This window comes from Cricetulus griseus, assembly GCF_003668045.3.
Source record: "Cricetulus griseus strain 17A/GY chromosome 1 unlocalized genomic scaffold, alternate assembly CriGri-PICRH-1.0 chr1_1, whole genome shotgun sequence".
Taxonomy (NCBI): Eukaryota; Metazoa; Chordata; class Mammalia; order Rodentia; family Cricetidae; genus Cricetulus; species Cricetulus griseus.
In genome coordinates, this window is record NW_023276807.1 from 151,506,559 (window position 1) to 151,527,183 (window position 20,625).

The 20,625-nt window shown below is 35.8% G+C and overlaps 2 protein-coding genes across 2 annotated transcripts in view; both read right to left on the reverse strand.

Moving 5' to 3' along the window:
- Positions 1-4,832, reverse strand: part of LOC100758048 (transmembrane protease serine 11C) — a 46,291-nt gene extending 41,459 nt beyond the window's left edge. Inside the window, exon 1 of the mRNA XM_027390700.1 lies at positions 4,777-4,832. Coding sequence (XP_027246501.1) covers positions 4,777-4,832 — 56 coding nt within the window. The remainder of the gene's footprint in view (positions 1-4,776) is intronic.
- Positions 4,833-13,810: 8,978 nt separating this feature from the next.
- LOC100758807 (transmembrane serine protease 11D) overlaps positions 13,811-20,625 on the reverse strand; it is a 40,165-nt gene continuing 33,350 nt past the window's right edge. The window contains exons 8-10 of the mRNA XM_027390709.2: positions 19,114-19,373; positions 16,844-16,986; positions 13,811-13,972 (exon numbers count right to left, since the gene is read on the reverse strand). Coding sequence (XP_027246510.1) covers positions 13,811-13,972; positions 16,844-16,986; positions 19,114-19,373 — 565 coding nt within the window. The remainder of the gene's footprint in view (positions 13,973-16,843; positions 16,987-19,113; positions 19,374-20,625) is intronic.

A 20,625-nucleotide genomic window follows, 5' to 3' on the forward strand; every position in this document is an offset into this window, starting at 1 on the left:
TCTCACCTTTCTGTGACCATTGATATACCTAGTGAAGCTATCATTGATTGCTTAATATCCATTAATACCAAATTCACATTTAACATCTTCAAAATGTCCTTTACATATTTTTGTTTGAGATTAACTGAAATCAAAATTTCTACATTGCATTTGTCAGCTCTATATCTCAATGTTTTAAACTTGAAATAGTTTTCAAATTCTACTTTTTTCTTTTTCCTTTCTGACATTGCTCTGTTGTAGTTCTTGATCAAATTAGCTCATAGAATGCTTTCCTTAGACATGTTTCTGTATTTTAAAAAGATTTAAAATCAACTTTCTACTTTGAAGTAATTGCGGACTTTTATGCAACTGTAAAAATACTATAAATTCTTTGTATCCTTTAAATAATTTTTCTTGACAGTATTCTGTAGTATACTATCACAACCTGGACATTGACATGAATGGGCCAATATATTGGGCATTTCTATCAACAGAGGCCCCTAATGTTTCCTTTTACCTATTTGTCCCCCCATCTCCTGTTCTCTCACCCTTTGTAACCACTGTCAATCACCATTCTGTTTTCCTTTCCTATGTTTTTGTATTGAAAGAACATAATAGAATAAAATCATATAATATGTAACTGTTGGGGATCTGTCATTTTTTCATTCAGCTGTGGAATTTTTCATTGTGATTTATGAATCATCAGGTTAAGTAAATCTTGGGCACAATAGAGGGACACCATAGAGAATATACAAAATTTTAATTCATCTTTAAAATCTATGTGTATGCGTGTATGTGATAGGGTGCAAATGCCTGTATGCAGAGATCAGAGATAAATGTTGTGTGTCTTTCTTTCTCTCTCTAACTTTTAAATGAGCAAATCCAAATTTATTTCAGTGACATGAAATTTTAGAAACCTCATAAGTTAGTGAGAGCCCTGAGTCCCTGGGATAAGATCTCAAAGTTATGGAAACATGCAGTTTTTCTTTGAGAGTCATTCAATTCATAGCCACAGTCTCAGAAAGACAACTGTCTCTTCAGTCAGTTCCATCTCAGTATTTGAGTCAGTCACCCGACATGGGGTTTCTGATCCAGTTAGACCCCCAAGATCTGCATGTCTTTGCCACTCCCACACTGTGATTATAGACACTGTGCCCTAAACTTGGCATTTTAAGGGCTGGGGGGGTCTCAACTTAGGTCCTCATGCTTGCACAGCACAGCAAAAACGTCACCTATAGAGCCCTCCCCTGTCCTTTAAAAGCTATTATAAGAAACTGTCTTATGAATTACAAATTGGGAAGCAATTTTATTTTAATATTTTTATGTTTCAACACTGTAAATGCTATTTTATCTTTCAAATGTGGAAGAAGTATCATTGGAAATGAAATGAAGGGGTTATCATACATATTATTTGTTAACCACTTCACATTTTTTCCTCATAAATGTAACGTGAAAGAACTATATAAAATTAGCTTATTCCTTGTGCTCTATCTTGCTATCAGCTTTCAGGAGTTCCATAACAAGTTCCATAGACTAGAAATGGTAGTGCAGAAAGTTGCATTCTTGCTTATGGAGGGTGGAAATCCGAGAATAAGATTCTGGTGGACTCACAACCTCCTGAGGCCAAGCTCTTTAACCTGTAGGTGAAGGGTCTCCCTCTGACACTTCACACTCTTGTTCTCATGTCATGACTCCTCCTCTTATAAGCACAAGCATAGTCACACTGTGTTAGACTCTATCTAAAAACCTCACCTTAATAAAATCACTCCATTTCAGTTTTTCTGAAATGCATCCATGTTCTGAGATATCAGGTGCCAGAACATTAATGTATGAATGGGAGGGCACAATTCAATTCATATTCATATATATGTATGTTTATATACATATTTTAATTTGTATTAATATTAAAAGTTAATATTAATACATGTATAAATATCAATATTTTATATTAACACAAACTAATTTTGTTTTATATGCTAAATTATGTATTTTATGTTGTATATACATAAACAACATATACTACCCATATATGTGCATGTGGCTGTGTGTTACATACTTACATGCTCATATGGGTGTCTGTAGGATATTTCTAACATCAAGAAGCATAAATATATTTTTAGTGACTATATGAGATACTGGTCATTTTGAATCAACTATATTAGTGCCTATATCATTTTGATTTTTCATTTGGTAACAAAATCAAATATCTACTAGGAAGTCTACTTTTTACTTAGTTGGTGCTGATTCCTCGAATGGATAATTTTTTTCCTAAAGAAACAGTGTCAGCTAGGATTCCAACATCAATGACATTTCCAAGTTTTTCTTTTCAGAAGTTTCATTTTACTTCAGATAAGATTCTCATCACTAAAAAGTACACTGCCTAAATAGTTTACACATAGAAATTGTCTCTCAGTGTTTCCATATGATGCCTTAGAACTTTTTGGGTTGGAAGAAGAGAAGGAATTGCTCCAGATATGTAACCCCTTCCCGCCTTTCCAGATAAGCCTTCAAATCCTGGATTCAAGAGGTTCTTTTGATTTAGACTGAAAATATATTTCTCCAGTTGGATCAACTCACATATTGAATCTAGAATAGTGTGTAAGACTTTGGGTGAAGTAAGTGACTCAATGATATGCTAAATCCTGGTAAATCCTTGACCCTGCACATGCCCACGTGTTCTCAGACATTTTCCTCCATAGTTTAGCAGGAAATCATTCACATTTCACTTTTCGTTGCACAGCTTGCCACAGAGTAAGTGCCAATGAAAATGTTACAAATGAAAATATTGATGTGGTAAATAGTTGGGGTCTATTTCTCAACTCTTCTCAATTGTGTCTTTATGGTATATGTAAAATTCTGCTTCTATAAATAAAAATGAATGCAAACAGTTTTATAATAATTTAACAATTTATAGATATTTAGGAACCATTTGCCATTTTACCTTGTGATTTCTTACAAAGCTATATAACAGTGATTCTCAGATGCAAGAATTTGTTTGTCTGGTAGGGAATCCTCATATGACTACAAAGTTCCCTAATATAATTTTCCTAGAGGGAGAAATTTCCTGGTTGGGGAGCTGGGAGGGAATTTGCAGACCACCCATCCTATGTTTCTGATTTTAAAGAGGGGAGACAATCTTTATAGTTATCTTTTCTGGGGTGTGGCAGTAAGGGGAACAGAGGATCTGCACTAGAGGTGAGGATTAGAGCTTCCCTCACAGCTCAGAATTTTTTCTTATTTCCAAAGGCTTTATTAGAGCAGAACAGCACATTCCTAAACTCAAGAGAAAAGTCACAGTTTGTTGTTATTCTTTTCTCTAGAACATTCTTATAGACAATACCAGGCATGTGAATTTGACTTTTCTAAACTCCTATTATTAGATGAAATGTTTTTTGAAAAACAAACTGCCTAACATGGAACAGAAGTTGAGTCTTGGTAAGGAGTTGAGGTAAAGAACAGAAACTCTTGATTTTAGCAACACATTTATTTTCCACATGCACCTTGCTAACAAAGTGTGTATTAGAATCATTTGGGTGTGATAAATGATAAAATGACTGAAGTGAAGGATTACTTATAAAGGGAATACAGGGATTTCCAACTTTAATATAAATAAAATATTCAAGTCCTTGAGATAAACCTGAAGCCTGTCTTCATAATACTGCTCAGATAATATTTGTGGCATATAAGAGGCTGATCAAGTTGATCTGAAGGAGGTAGAATACACTACTTAGGACATGAGCTGTTTTAAGTTTTGTTAAGGAAGTATTGTCAGTAACTTAATTTTACAGAAAATATTTCACTATTTCTCTAATAGTTAAATGAGCTAAATGTTAATGTGAATGTGAAAAGTTCAATTATTGAAGGTGTTTATGGAAAAGTTGCAACATCCCAATATGCTGGTCACACAGAATCTAGATTTTGCCCAGACTTGTGTCATTTAAAAAAAAATATAGTAGTTGTCAATGACATTTATCAGTGTCTGCATTTTGTGATAGTGCTGGAAAGAATAGTGTGTATGCAAACACTTATCTCCATGTTTATCTGATTAACTTAAAAATTAAAATGTAAATGTAAACACTCTGGTTCACCTGCCTCCTTTATCACAGTAGGAAGACATTTCTCTGTCTTCCAGGCCAATTACATCATTGCTAAAGTCAAGAATAAAAGTCTTCTCCTTTTGGTTTTGCCTTTACTTCTGAATTCAATGTAAAATCATGCTGCTAAAAATATAAAGTAGGGAAGCACTGTAGTGTTCCAATAATTAAAAAATAAGACCTCTGATTTGTTTTACCACTTCCATGGGGGATAATAGCACAGTAAATAAGACTACATCTCCATCTCCACACTAGAAACAGACACCTATTTTATATATCTTATATGTATACACACACACACACACACACACACACACACACACACACACACACACACACACACACACACATATATATAGTTTCCTTTCTGTATTCAGACTGAAATTGTCTTTTAAAGATATGCCTGCCCAAATCTTTACGTTTTAGTTGTTGCACAAGAACACATTGCTTATAATTGAAGGGTTTCTCAGGGAATTTGGGGTTAACTTTAATGGTGAAAATTTTTCCACTAAATCATTTTTTCCTTTCGCCTTGAAGATGTATTGGTCCTATATCCATAAAATGTGGAAGGAACTGCTTTTTTGTTTTGTTTTTTGCTGGTTGTGACGAAACTGGTAATTTTAAAGCACTTTTCCACAGTAACTTCCTGAGCTGTAGCAAGCCCTCCAGCTGCCACCCCCATGCCTCCCGCCCTTACACACACCTGTTCTGCAGGGATGTCCATGGCTCTTCGCTCCTCCGAGGCTGTCCCCTGGCCATCTTCCCCTTGAGTGCTGCATGACACAGTCATCCTCCACCTATTTAGCTTACAAGAATCTATAGCTTTTATGTGTTTTATGATAATGGCATAATGATAATACTTAGCACTTACACAACTTTTCATCTTCAAAGTGCTTTCCAAACATTTACTAATTAATTTTAAAACATTAGTAAACCATGAGCTGTGTATATGTCAATCCATAAATAATAAATAGTCATATCACCGCAGTGGGGGCAAAATTTAGAATTAAGTTGACTAAGGAAGTAGCTAGACTGACAGGCCGGAGAAGGGTGGGTTTGTGTGTCCTGCATCGAGAGAACAGTTGTTGCTCTTCCTACTCCTTGCTTAGCCTTCACTTCTAAAACTTCTGGCAATTTCTCTTTGTTCCCCGTGAACAGCCAATGGCTCTTTAAGCCCTAACCTTCCATTAGGCTCTGAATATTTTCCAACCCATAACTCTCTTGCAACCATGTATCATCTTTCCATGAAATCACTCCTGAAATTTTTACTGCCACTTTAATTCTAGTGCTCTTTAAAGAAGGTTTGATACTCTGAAATCTACAGGGTGTTGATTTTTAATTAAAAGATATATGGCTTTAACCAGCAATTTCCCACATTTTGGACAGCATTCTGGCTTCTCGTAGCCAATTTTGATACTGATGTAGAGGCGAGATAGGACACATCTTAATGTTCAGTTATTGGAAGAAATTGAATTTGATAGATGCCAGAGACAAAGCGAGGGTGTAAGGAAGTGTCTAGTTTTTAGTTCTGCAGGAGAAAAGATTTCCTTGTTTAGAAGGTTTTTCTTTCTTCTTAGGCAGGGTGTCACCATATAGCCTGGGCAGGCCGTGAATTTGCAATCCTTACAAGTGCTGAAATTACAGGTGTGTTCCACTCACACCGGGCACCAATCATTTTAAAAGAGGCTGAGACTCATGATGCTCATGCTACCTTCCTTTTTGTCAAAACATGTCTAGGGAATGATAATCAGAGATAGCATGATAAATCAATAATAATAATCGAAGAATAATAATGGAAGTATGCATTTCACTTGCTGAGAATGCATTTCATATTGATTAGGGATCTGTTAGCATTGAATCATCATTAATACATTAGATAATGCATTTAATTCATTACCACAGACACTACTTCTGCATATGTGCTTTTCTTACCCTTCTGATTTGGCTCTATAAATCATATTTATCCTTTGAGGTTTCTTACCATCGATCTGAATCTCATAAACTCTATAAAGTTCCCAATGTTCTATTACACAATGGACACCAGGCTTGGAGTACATTAGACTAGGGACAACATGAAAAGCATCTTGGTTTACTGGCCTAGAATGGTGTTGGAGATCAAGTGACACCAACAACACATATCACACCACTTGGGGAAGTATGCATTAAATCATAGTCTTGGATGCTTTTAGTCTTGTGGTGAAGGGTTAGATGTATGGTGAAGGTAGTGAGATAAGGCGGCAATCAGGACATATAAATATAAGCATGAGATGGAACACACACAAAGCACTCTATGAACAGAGATGTAAAATCTAATCTTACTGTTAATGATGGGAGTCAGCCAATGAAGTATGGAGAGGAATTCAAGGAAAAACACTGGGTTATACTTGTAAGATTCTATAGCAGAAGAATGTTATTTTAAAAAAAGATTTTATGTGGCAGTTGTAATTCCAAATTTCTCTTAAATTCATAGATCTTTATGAAGAAGTCTTTTGTTTTTGTTTTTTTTTTTCAAGATAGGTTTTCTCTGTGGCTTTGGAGGCTGTCCTGGAACAAGCTCTTGTAGACCAGGCTGGTCTCAAACTCACAGAGATCTGCCTGCCTCTGCCTCCCAAGTGCTGGGATTAAAGGCGTGCGCCACCAACGCCCAGCTGAAGAAGTCTTTTTAAAAATCAATTTAAACAATTGTGATAGTAGAAATTAGAACATTTCTAAACTTGGAAAGTAGTTTTTTTTCCTCCTCTTTCTTTTTTTTTATGACTACTGTCCACCTGAAAAATGACATTACAGACTATTGGATTCAAATTAAGTAGTTAAAACCCAATTTTTACAGTACTATAGTGCAGTAATACATAAGTACATGAAAACACCCTCTTAGAGAGATGAACGTGGGGAGCTGGCTCTGGGGGAAGGAGTAGGAAGGGTACAAGAGAGGGTATAGAGACTGAAAATATTATATTCTGTATGAATTTATCAGGGAATAAGTTTAAAAATAAAAATGAAGCAAAAGGAAAATATCTTTTTGATATTTACAGAATGACTGCGAACATAAAATATAAAATGAGTAAAGCAGAATAAAATTTTGCTTAGTATTTCCATTACTCAGATACTTAAATTGTTATTTGTTGTTAGTGTTACTGATATTTAAAAAGTTTTCTTAAAATTTGTTTTTTCTCCCTTTCTCTTCTTTTCTCTGTCCCTGTGTGTGTGTGTGTGTGTGTGTGTGTGTGTGTGTGTGTGTGTGTGTGTGAGTGTGCTTAGGCCAGAGAACACCTTGTGAGTTGCTCCTTTCATTATATGGGTCCAGGGAATTTCCCTTGGGTCATTAGGCTTGGCAGCAAGTGCCTTTACCTCCTGGGGCATCCTACCCATCTTAGATAAGCTTTTAATTCTTTCACGTTATTATTGTACTCCTTACACAACATGTTTTATTGAAATGAAGTAGTTAAAATGATCTTTTACAGCTCTTTTTAAATTAATATTTGTCAGTTTCACATTTGCATACAATGTAACTTTAACCCTAATAATTCATCCTATTCTGATTCTCCTCCCGCTACCTATCACCTCCTTCTACCTAATACTCCACATTTTTACATTTTTTATGCAGTCCGTCTGCAGGTGATCACAGTTGCTGTGTGCCCATGATTGCTACAGCACATCATATCTGGAAGACTTTATAGTACTTCTCTCCACTGTCTGGGCTTTACAACCTTCTGCCCCGTCTTCTGTAGTGTTCCCTAGACCTTGGGGTAGGGGTGATACACATGTCCTGTTTCAGCTGAGCACGAAACAGTCATTCTAGCTCTTTGACTAGTTATGTGTGTCTGCTTTGTCCATCACTCATAGCCAGAAAAGGCTTCTCCAATCAAGTTAGAGGACTGGACTAGTCTGTGGGTATAAACACAAATATTTAGGAAGCAGTTTTACACCGTGTCCATTTAGCAGGAAGATAGAGAGCCACATAGAAGAGCCTAGAGAAACTTACGTGAAACTGACCCGTTCGATGACTCTAATGCCTTTAATCCCAGCACTCGGGAGGCAGAGGTAGGCAGATCTCTGTGAGTTCGAGGCCAGCCTGTTCTACAGAGCGAGTGCCAGGATAGGCTCCAAAGCTACACAGTGAAACCCTGTCTCGAAAAACAAAAAACAAATAAACAAAAAAGGAATGTATGTCAAGTCATTATGCTTAGTGGCAAATGCCTTTGTCTGCTGAGCCATCTTGCGAGCCCAAGAGTTTGACACTTATTGTATTGAGTGATTGTTAGATTGAAAACTGAGCTTAGGAAATAAGAATTGGATTTATATGTGGACAATTAAGTTAACATCAACAATTAATTTTATGAGGCTAGTATGCAGGGTTAGAATTTCAAAACCGATTTCAGACCTTAACTTTACTCTGTGATCTTAGATGTGTTATTTGGCTTTCATGAACCTTAGGTGATTCTTCTTCAAGATACAGTATTAATAACAATACTTCTATCAGATTTATTACACAGGAAGTGTGCTTCATAAATAACTTTTATAGTTACCATCATTATTATTTTTCCTAGTTCACCTGATACTTTCAGTGATTAGATTTTTATCCACAAGGAAACATAATTATTTGTATTAGAAAGTTTACTTACTAAATCCAAGTGAGTTTTTTCCTCACATGGTTAATGCCTTATTCTATGACATAAGGCACATTATGTATTGATACTTGTACCACTGGTTTCTCTGGGAAGAAGTAATTCATAATTGATGGTAACCTCATAAAGTCATTCAAAGAGTAAAACTGTCAGAAATATCAATCAAATGTACTGTGTGTGTGAATATATTGGTAAAGTTATGAACCCACAATTTACTGTGTGAAGGCAAATCTGTATTTTCCTATAATTGTGAATGTTGAAATTTTTCATAAATTTAATGGAAGTTTTTATTTATTATTTTAACAACTGCCTATTATAAATATTTTTCTAGTCTTTTTTGTTTTTGTTTTTTTTGTGTTTTTTTTTATTCAAAATACAGTTTCTCTGTGTGGTCCTGACTGTCTTGGAACTTGCTTTGTAGATCAGGCTAGCCTCAATGACTTCCTAAGTGCTGAGATTAAAGGCATATGCCACCAGGCCTGGTTCATGTAAATATTTTTCTTACTCTTTTGAAGCTACTGTGAATAGAGACTTTCCCCCCTCATGTCTTTCTTGGCAAGTTCATTATTGATGCACTGATTCTTCTATGTTGATTATGTATTATGCTGCTTTGCCTGAATTGTTTATCAGATCTAAGTGCTTTTTGATTTAATATTTTAGTATAATGCTATGACACTTGCAAATAGAGTTAATTTTACTTCTCCATTTACTGTTTGCATCTCTTTTATTCTTCCTTTTGCTTTTATTACATGGATAATACCAGGATAATCTTAGCTTCATAAACTGAGTTTGGAAACTTCTCTTGTTCTTTTGTTACTTTTAGTAGAGGAGCATTAGTATTAGTTTTCCTTTAAAGATCTGGTTAACACAAAAACACACATATTTACACACATACACACATAGCAATCACATAAAAACACAAAACCAATATATATATATTGGTTTTAAAAAATGCCTAAGTTAACATTATTAGACAAAGAACCTCCAAAGATGCTATTGGGTTCCTTTTGTGCCCATCTACTGTTGGGCATGGACCTACCTTTAAGAGTGTTTTGTTTCCCTAGTAGACTCCATAGAAGACAGCTAAATCTTCATTTGCTAGTGGCTGTCAATTAGCTGCTGAATTAGGAATGGGGACTTGTGTCCACTTCTCCTTTCAGATATAAAGCCTTATGTGGTGGAAATCCTTGCAGTCCCTGTGCATGCTGCCACAGTCTCTGAGTTCATTATGTTTGCCAGCCCTGTTGTACCTAGAAGGCCTTGATTCCTTGGTGCTCTCCATCTACCCTGGCTCTTACACTCTTTCTGCTTCCTCTTCCACAGAGTTTCCTGAGCCCTGAGGGTAAAAATTAGATGGAGACATTTCTTTTAGGGCTGAGTGTTTCAAGGTCTTTCTCTTTTTTTGCTTATTCTAGATATGGGTCTCTGTATTTGTTCCTATCTGCTGCTGGAGTAAGCTTCTCTGTTGATAGCTGAGCAAGACACTGATTTATGAGTATAGCAGAATGTCATTAGAAGTCATTTAATTGCTATGATCCCTTAGCAGAACCATAGTATTTTGTTTTCCCCTGGATCTTTGGGCTATCTAGTCTCAGTTTCTTGGCCATCCAAGCAGTGTTGGGAATGGGTTCCATCTCATTCGGATATTGCTTGGTTACTCCCACAAGTTTTGTACTACTTAATCATAATTCTGATTGGTTTGACTTCATAGATGATTTGTTTTTGTTTTGTGGTTGTATACTAGATTAAACACACATATAAATGTTCCTAATAATTACCAATTTTTTTTTATTGTAGAGATGTTCCTAAAATTAGTTGCTTATTTTTTGGTAGCCTCGTAGATTGAGAAAAAAATTGGAAATCATCTGATTTTAAATCTAACTAACCCGAGAAGTTTCTTCAATATTTCTTCATGCAACTATCAAGCTTTTGTTGAACAATCTTTCATAAAAATTCACTTCACCCTTCAAAAGAGCTACTTTTTTGCTGAAGTGAACAACCAGAACTAAGAAATATTTTTCCTCTAGAAGATTATGCAAGCTAATTGTTGAGCAATTGTTTAGCTTGTGTGTGTAAACCCATGCTCCTCAGTATCTGTAAGTATACATGCACATACCAAAGACTCACCATTTCAGTTAGGCTGCCTGGTTCGTGAGACACAGAAATCCACCCAGATCAGTGCTGGGATTATAAGCACAATCCCCATAGTCAATGTTTTTTTAAATGTGGGTTCTTGGAATTGAACTCGGGATCCCATGCAGACACAGCAAACACTTTATTCATTGAGTTATATCTCCAGCTCAGAATTTATTTTTGAGTTTTTAGTTAAATACATATGTAAAAATTATAGAAAGGAAAATCTATGTAGGGTTCTGAATCATTTCATGTTTAGCAAATAAGGAAATGGGAAAGTGAAGAGTGAAGGGCAGATCCTGTTCAAGATGTAGACTTACGTTCTGCAATGTTACCAGTTCCCCTCTCCTGGTCCAGAGGGTGATTATCATGACTTATAGCATATTGATGCTCCAGAGATTTATATTCCACTTTCCTTTAAAATAAGCATATATTCTACCATTTCTATGGTCTTCTCCATTATTTTGTTATCTTTAAAATAAATGTTCTACTTTTTATTTTACTAATTATATTATATAACATAACATGCATGTCATTATTATCTGAGTGTCTTAAGAGCAAGGAGTCATTTCCCTTTGTTTCATTCATGCCCCAGAGAGATGGGGGGAACCAGAAGTAGGGCTTGATGCATTTATTAAATGGACAAACTGCCCTGTGAAATTGAGATTTAAAATAAGTCCACTTCATAGTCAATTGTTTCCCCTGAGCTTTCTTAGATTATTTATCTTTTCATTAGGGATGTTCACTATTTTAGCCCCAGTCTGAATATCAAACACTAACTTTTTTGTTTAAATTGGTTAATACATATGATTGTATTCATTATATTGGATTTTTCTTAACATTACTAATTCTGCGAGATGATTCCATACATGTTCACACTTAGTTTCATGAAGTCACCTAGGTCTCTGTTATGGGGACTCTATCAGAAACTAAAAGAACACACACACACACACACACACACACACACACACACACACACACACACACACACAGATAGATGGGCGGAGGGGGGGGAGTGGGGTGGGCGGAGAGGGAGAGGAGCTTTCTCAAACAGTCTACACATGTTCCTTTGGTTTTTAAAAATCTCTTCCTAAAAAAATACGTATTTGGATAAATAACAATTTAGCATTTTAATGAATTTGTTCTACATTCAGCCAAATAAATGTTATCTTTGAAGTGGCTTCTAATATAAGAATAAACTCAAGCATATATGTGATGACATGTGCACTCACACACATGTAACACACATACTCATGTAGAGACACCCTCCCCTTGAGGCTTGCTCTAAATAACCAGCTTAATGCTGTCCTCACAGGGTGCACCAAGGGAGTGTCAAGCTGGACGCTACTTCAGTTAGAGAGCTTGATTATAGGGAACAGAGCATGCCCAACCTTTAGAGTCTGGCTACAAGTTCTCTTATTAGACAACCAATTAAAATAAATTGTTCTGGATCATCCTTCAGCAATCATAAATTCCATAAATAATTAGGAGGAAAAGATTATAAAAGAGTTTATTTGAAATAAAATGCAGCAAAGATTTGTGTATACATCTTTCCAAGAGTTGGTTACATTTTTCAATCCTTTTATGTCAAAGAATTTGCTTTAATTCAGACATCATGATTTACTCCAGGAAGAGCAAAGTTTTCATTGTGGTGTCGTGAATGTCTCTCATCTACAGGTGTAAGGAGTTAGCTTTTAGAGGGTGACTATGACACACAGGTGATCATGTACAACCAATCTTTAGCTATACTGGGAGCCTACAAAATCTGGATCATTTGTGAATCAGGTTATATAGATTGCTGTGGCTTTAGGTTTTAATTGATTCTATTTAATTTGTATTCCTTGATGATAGTGATTGCATGTGTGAGTGAACGTGTGTGTGTGTGTGTGTGTGTGTGTATGAGAGACAAAGAGAGGCAGAGACAGTGAGAGACAGAGACAGAGAAAAATAACAAGACACAGATACAAGAGAGACAAAGAAGTTATGAATGTGAGATTCTTCTGTCTCCAGAACAGATTTATTGATATTAAGCCATTTAATCTTTACCTTTTCAAACCAGATCTTTACTTCTTCATCATCATTCACTTTTAATTTGTACTTAATTTTGCTGCTGAGCATCAGGTTACTCTAAAAAATAATACCAATGGTAGGAAGTTGCTAGTAGGGATTTCTTCCCAACAAGTCCTGTGGTTGCTAAGATAGCTGAGAAGGCTGTATGGATTCATCACCTCAGCTTCTCTATGGAGGAGATATGTCCTCTCTTCTATGCAGATAAAACACATTTAAAATTAAAATTCACCATTAAAACTTTTTGCACGTCTGCTGGTTTCACTTTGAATCAATTAATTTAGCTCCGATGTTCAATACCCAAGAACATCCTGGGAGATTTGTACAGGAATGTGATCTTGTCAAATAATTAGGATAGATACAGGTTTTACAATTTTTGTACAGTAGCTTCAAAATTTAATGTTAGGACTAAGTTTTTCTGTAAAATATTGACTATCCAGACATTCTAAACAGATAATGTCGCTCTATCCTCACATAGCTCTTTTGTTCAGACTATGCTCCAACTTCCTTTGCACAGTCCTACACTCTACATACTACCAGCTTCAATGAGACTTCTTCAGAGAACACCCCTGGCCCTTCTTCCTTCTCCAGGCTCCTCGACTCAAGGCACTTCATTTCTCACTACTACAACTTGCCATGACTATAATAAAGTTATTAACCCAATAACTAGTCTAACATATTTTGTCTCTTACTTAGCCATAATACAATGCAATGTTCACATGGTTTCTCTTGAGAAAGTACAATTCCACACTGACAAAGAAATATTAAATACTGTTTGTTAACACATGTTTCTGTGATACTATGTTAAAAATGAGACATTTCCAGTTTCCTTTGCAGTTGAAAAGTAATTTTATGACATCTGAGTCAGGTGCACTTGCATACACACTTCACAGCACCTTTGCTTTCATGGCACTACACTCCAGTTTGCTGTCGAATCCAGTCTCGGTAGGTTGTCACTCGAGTATACACTCCTGGCTTATTTGGCAGGCCGCACTGATATCCCCAACTCACAATCCCCACAACAAACCAAAGCCTCCGTGAGTCTTCTTGTACTAGTGGGCCACCAGAATCACCCTGAAGAAAACAAAGTAATTGATTATTTAAAAGCAAAATAACACTGAAATCTTCAGTTTATTTCTATGGCTGTACAGGAAGTCCTAGTCATGAACTCAGCCTATGTCTTTTCTGAAAGACAATAAGAAAATAAAATAATGTAATCCTTCAAGTATACAAGCAAAGCTGAGAAGGCATAAAGCTCATTAGCTGGCCTTCCTTCAGTTACCTCCTTGTTGCTTCCTCTTCTCCTCAGGTTTGCACTCTAGGAAGTCGTCTATGACCCATTGATTTCATTTGTACTTCTGTCTTGGGGCTCTATTAGAATGAGACTGATCTCATTCTGTGGTATCTATGTCCCTGACTCTTCAATATTTTAGGAACACTTGCTTATTCCCAATAGTCAGTTCTCCTTGGCCAGTGTCTTTGTGAACAGTGATGTTATAAAGTTCACCAGGGAAGGGAGTATCTGTGTCCTGGTCACTGCTGCACCCTTGGTTTCTAGCCCATTGCAGATGCTCAAGAAATAGTTTTTGAGTGAATGAATTTATAGATTTGTCATTTAGCTACCTTTCTTTACTACCCAGTATGATGCTTAGTAAATCATCCACCAGTGTTCTTTTGGTGAATAATTGAAAAGAAATTTTTATGACAGTAAGCAGAGCATTTCTTATGGATATTTACCAGCCAATGGCAAAAACTGCTGCCTAAAAACTAGTTACACATGTTATAATCCAGTTAGGGAGATAAATTAGAAGAAACTGTATTATGGGTTAATTCTTTGAATTCTGGAGCTAGACAGCCTGAGTTTGCATCCTCCACCTGTCAGCTGTGTGGAATCCAATAAGCTCTTTAACTGCTCTGCACTGCAATTCTCTTATCAATAAATGATGTTTTTATGAGTTTAAGTGTGATTAACACACAAAGCTCTTTGGGAAGAGCTTGGTGTACAGTCAGCACTAATAAAACCCAGCTATTATTACCAAACGTATTTCTGGAAAAGTTAGCTATTCATTTGGCTGCTCTTAGTAGTTACGTTTTTCCATACCTATTTAATTAATAGTTTAGATGGAGAGAAAGGTCAATATATGAATCACCAACTTGCTTGACAAGTACTGCTTGGAGCTGTCTGGTACCTCATTCCTTTGGATGATGCATTCATATTCCATTTGACTGGTCCTCAGGATTTTGTTGTTATTTTTTTATATTATTTTTCCTATGCCGACAAAGTTTTCTGAAGTGTAGTTTATCCACTATATATAAGTAAATGCTAGCTATGAGTGCCATGTAACTTTTATTGTAGTTACTGGCAGATGATTGAACTTGCATTCTTTTTTCTAAACCTGATGAGTGCATGGAACATACAGTTGCATTAACACAAGAAATGTTACACAGAAATGAATAGATGTATTTTTGAATGAATGTATGAAATTGACACTATAAACTTTTATGCAAAATATTATTTATTTAATATATTTTGTGAGGAAAAAATCTGTGTGTTAAAATGTTTTAAGTAATGACCAGTAAGGTCTGGAGTGGAACAAGGGAAAATTTCATGATAATGATGTCATGAACCTGCTTGAAATGAAGAGCAGACTTTGTATACACAAGCTGAGGGAGGGCATGAGAGAGGGAAAACAAAAAGAACACTTTAAAATGTTAAAGCCTCAAGCTGTTGTAACCAATACTTTCAGTAGATCTGAAATTGTCAACCTGGGTTACTCTCTGACTGTTAAGTTTTTATTTTTATTTTTGAGACAGGGTTTCTCTGTGTAGCTTTGGAACCTGTCCTGGAACTAATTCTTATAGACCAGGCTGGTTTCAAACTCACAGAGATCCTCCTACCTCTGCCTCCTAAGTGCTGGGATCAAAGGCGTGTTGAATTATTTAGAAAACTTCATGAAACTTGAGAATTTGTTGTTATGAAAGGTGGGCAAGGTTTCCATGCCTGAAGAAATTAGAGTGTTTACAACTATGTTTAACTATTTGCTGCTGTGACTACATTGGCTTAATTTCAGACAAGGAGTGGAATCTGCTAAGTTTTATTAATTTCATTCAAATTTTAATATTAGATCTTATACCAATCTATAAGGAGACAATTGTACATTTACTGCTTGTTTTGGATATTTGATTTAAAATTTCATAGGCTAGAGACAAAGTTCTTTTCCTTTCCTTTTCTTTTTCCCCTTTGCTCTCCTCTTCCCCCTTTCTCTCTTTTCCCCTCCCCTCTCTTTCCCTTTTCTTTCTTTTCCTTATATAATTGAGGATCTCATATGGTTCAAATAACTAAGATATTGTATAAATTTTCTACCTTTAAAGTACTTCAAAAATTAGGTATTTTTGGTGGTTGCATGTTACAGTATTTTTATTAATTGGACTTTGAGAATGAGGAGTGTTTACAAATAAAACAGTATAATCTAAAAATTAATTACTGTTTATAAACTTTAAATAACTGATTATTTTTATTGAGATTTCATAATTTTATACATTTGTGAAATAGGAAATGTTTCCATGATTTATGGGTAAAATACTGAATACTAAAAATCAAGGTAGCTAACATTTCTACTTCAAAACTTTAATGTTGTTCCTTGTGATAAAAACATAAAAATGTGTTCCTTAGCAAGTTTGAAATATATCATACTTTATCATTAATTGTATCCACCATATCGTATAATATTGGTTTGACCATTCATAGCAATTAAAAATTAATATTTTCATGACAGATGAGATTCAAAAAAGATTTTTTTCTCTATAATTAAGGGCATACTTGTTTTGAGGTTCAGAGTTTTGTGTTGTAATTGTTGTTATCTTTATGTTTGTCACAGAGAGATGTGCTTGAAAATGCCTATAAACTTCTTGACGATGACAATGATAAGGGTGTCTTGTACTTACTTGGCATGCATCCACGGCACCTGAAGGCACTCCAGCACAGAGCATTCCAGGCAAGACGCTTCCACTATAACCAGCTGGTTCATTGCACTCATCGGTACTTATTATTCTGACCTGTCCTTGCCGTAGATCGGTGACTGTGTTGCCTATTTAGTATAAAACCAGAAATAAAACAGACTTCAGAAAATATGAATTAATGACTCTGCTGAATTTGAGAATTTGTGCAAATACTCAAAACACTATTTTATAAGAAAGGCATCAGAAGATGCACTTATGAGTTTCCTCTGAGCAAAGATTTCTGTAGGCAAGAAGGGATAACTTCCTTAGGGAGACAAGTTTCTCTTTTGCTTTCTTTTTGAGTTTGTGATTTATTTTCCTTTTTATGCTTAGAGTTAATAAATAAATTGCTGGATGTGGTGACATATGCCTGTAATTCCAACATTTGGGAGGTAAGTATAGAAGAATCAGGAGTTCAAGGCCAGCTCCAGTTATGTAGTAAATTTGAGGGCAACCTGGGCTACCATGATCACCCGTCTCAAAAAAACAAATGAAAAACCCAAATCGACAACATCAATGATACCCAATACTTATGTTAATGTTGACTTACATAATTTAAGAAGTTCACTGATGGATTTTGGATTAGAAAGCTACACATCAATGAACATTTAGCATCAGATAAGAAGTCAGTCTGGCATTAAGGAACTAATCTGTGATATCAATGTTCCCTCAGAACAGCACTGCCACTGTTTTCCATGACTGCTATAAAATCTATGTATTATGTCAAGCCATTTGGGTCCAAAGAACATAGTGAAATACTTTCTGGGACAATTAAGACTTTTATTAGTCCCTAGAGAAATAATCACTACCAAGGTTGTAATAGCCCAAGGAAATTGCCAATTTCCTCTTCCACTTCCCACCTGGTAGTGTTATTTTTTTCCCCTTGCTCTAATTGTTTTTTTTCAAATTGTGCTCATTTTAATTTTAACCTTATTCATTCAATGAATGAATATGGTCAATATTTATCTCTACGTGGAGTTCCTTGCTGTGGCTGTAGGATTCATTTCACCCCTGAGTAACTTAAAGGCAGTACCTTAGGGGTGTTAAAGTCTCAACTCATACTCTTTTTAACTCTCCTTCACAGAAATTAATAGACTTCTTTTTTTTTTCTTTTTGGTTTTTCGAGACAGGGTTGTATAGCCTTGGCTGTCCTGGAGCTAGCTCTATAAACCAGGCTGGCCTTGAACTCACAGAGATCCTCCTGCCTCTGCCTCCCAAGTGCTGGGATTAAAGGCATGAACCACCACCACTTGGCTAGACTTTCTATAGTAATAAGGAACTTATTCAAGGGGCTCTAATGAACCCAAGCACAGAAAACATATCTCTGGCAACTTTTGCCCTTCTTCCCCATTCCCTCTGCCTCACCACAAACTGTTAGATTGCATCCCTAAAGCTAGCCATCCAGCTCCATTCCCTTATTTGGCCACTTCCTCCTCTTGAGGCTGACTACCAAGGTCCAGCTATCAAAGTATTGAAGTCCAAAGTCAAAAAGTCCCTTTATGCCCCCTTTAACTTGCCCAATCAAAATTAACTAACTCATCCTAACATGGGTTTCCCATTTTCCATTTATAAACAACCATTTGCCTATGGGCCACATCTGTGTCCTCTATCCAAGGGTCAGTCCTTTGTTCCTTTGGGACAAATATACCTTCACCCTCTCCTTTGCTCCTTTTCTCTCCTTTCCATTGTTTTCATACCCTTCTCCCTCATTCTCCATCTCTCGTCCTTGTCCCTTATTCCTGCCCTCTGTCCTCTGGGACAAATACATTTCCTTTGTGCTGAGAATTTGGGTTGTCTTGAGTTGACTCTGAGGTCCCTAAACTTATGCTTCTGTAATCTTGTCTTTCGAATTTTCCTGTTATAGAAATTGTCTAGAATTCTCTATGGTCTAAGGGTACTGCTTGTTTTACATTCCTGAGGGAACAGCTGTAGTAGGTAGAGTCAGGAAGGATCAGATACAGATGGTTCTGTATTAGAGCCTATTCTCAGGCTGTTTCCACATCTAAGAATTTACAAAGATGGATGCATGCCCATATTCCCATCATTTGGGAAGCTGAAGCTGAGAATTATGAAGTTGAGGTCAGCCTAGGCTACATAATGAATTCCAAGCCATCCTGGATTAAAAAAAAGACCCTGTGTCAAAACTCAAAAACAAATTTCCATAGTAATAAATAACAGATTTACTGTTAAACTGTTTATTTTCCAGAGACACTTACCTCCATACGTGAGTGACCCCCATCCTGTGACGTATGCAACAGAACCAGGTATGATACTTTGGGTCGCAGCCGGGAGACACACCCTATGGATATTTCTGTTAAAGGTGATAGGTCTTTCAAGTTGTACAACTGCAATATCATTATCACGAGTTGTAGGTCTGTAATTGTTATGGGATACAATAGTCCTTACTCTCACTCTTAAGATAGGACGTATTGTAGAAACACCAAAGGTGGCAGTCCATTGTAGAGGATTAGAGTAGCTAAAAATAAAAAATAAGAACATGCTGTTAAATAGGGAATTCAAAAGCTCATCGTATATTTGTACTTTTACTTGTGTTTTCATTATGGGAATTTCATAAAAAGTGTTTTGTATTTATCACCACCATCTCATTGACACATAATCCTGAATTGCAATCTCAGACCTGTATTGAACTCTTTAGTAGCAGCTTAAATACTCATTTTCTTCTAACTGTACAGAGAAAGGTTTTTTGAAAATACATCTTGGAGTAATAAATTATCATTACTTTTTTCTATCCCAGTGAGCATATTCCAACACTACAGTTAATGAAAACTAGTGTAGGGGAATGTTACTATTTCTTCTTCCCTGATATTCCCATTTAAGTGACAAATGATTCTGAAATCATTATCTTTTCTATTTTAAATCATTCCCTTTGATTATTGTTTTTTTTCTATTATTTCGAGAAGGAAGAACTAATCAAATATTAGGGAGGTTGAAGGCTTTTGTTGTTGTTAATAGATAAATGATTATTCTGCACTAAATCTGATGCATATTATGTATATAAATAGTATGCAATTGTGTATATATTTATAGAAAGAGAGATAGTTTTCTAACATAAAAATATAAGAAATTATTATTGTACCTTGGGAACTATTGAGTTTTTTAGTTACACTCTAAAAACACATATGTAAGACAAAAAATGGATAAATCAAAATCAATTACAATATACACCACAAGTTTATCAGATAAATGAAAATCCACAAGAAAGTACTGGTAATGCTTAATATTTGAATTTTTGAGACAGTCTCAGGCTTACTTAGAACTTGCTAGATGGCTGAGAGTTATCTTAACTCCAGATCCTTTTGTCTCTGCATTCCAAGTTTTACTATCACACTGCCACCATTCCAAGGTCATGTTTTCAAGCTTTGCATGCTGTACAATAATGTCTATAGACCAATAGCAAATGGGCTGGGAAGCCAGTGTAGAATGGGCATGGAATATTAATAGAAAATTCATGGAAAGGGAGGCCAAAACTCTTCCTAGATGTAAGAAGAGGTGCTCAAACCCACTGGTTATCAAGCAATAGAAATTATAGCAATGAATACCTAATGTATATTAATAAAATGATAAAAATTTAAATTAATCAAGAGCACATTACCAAGTATTGGTTAGACAGAAAGTTGGACTTCTGGTATTTCTGGACAACATTTGGACAGCTTTATGGTATATTTACCAAGCTACATATGTGATGGGGGATGTCTTCCTGAATATAC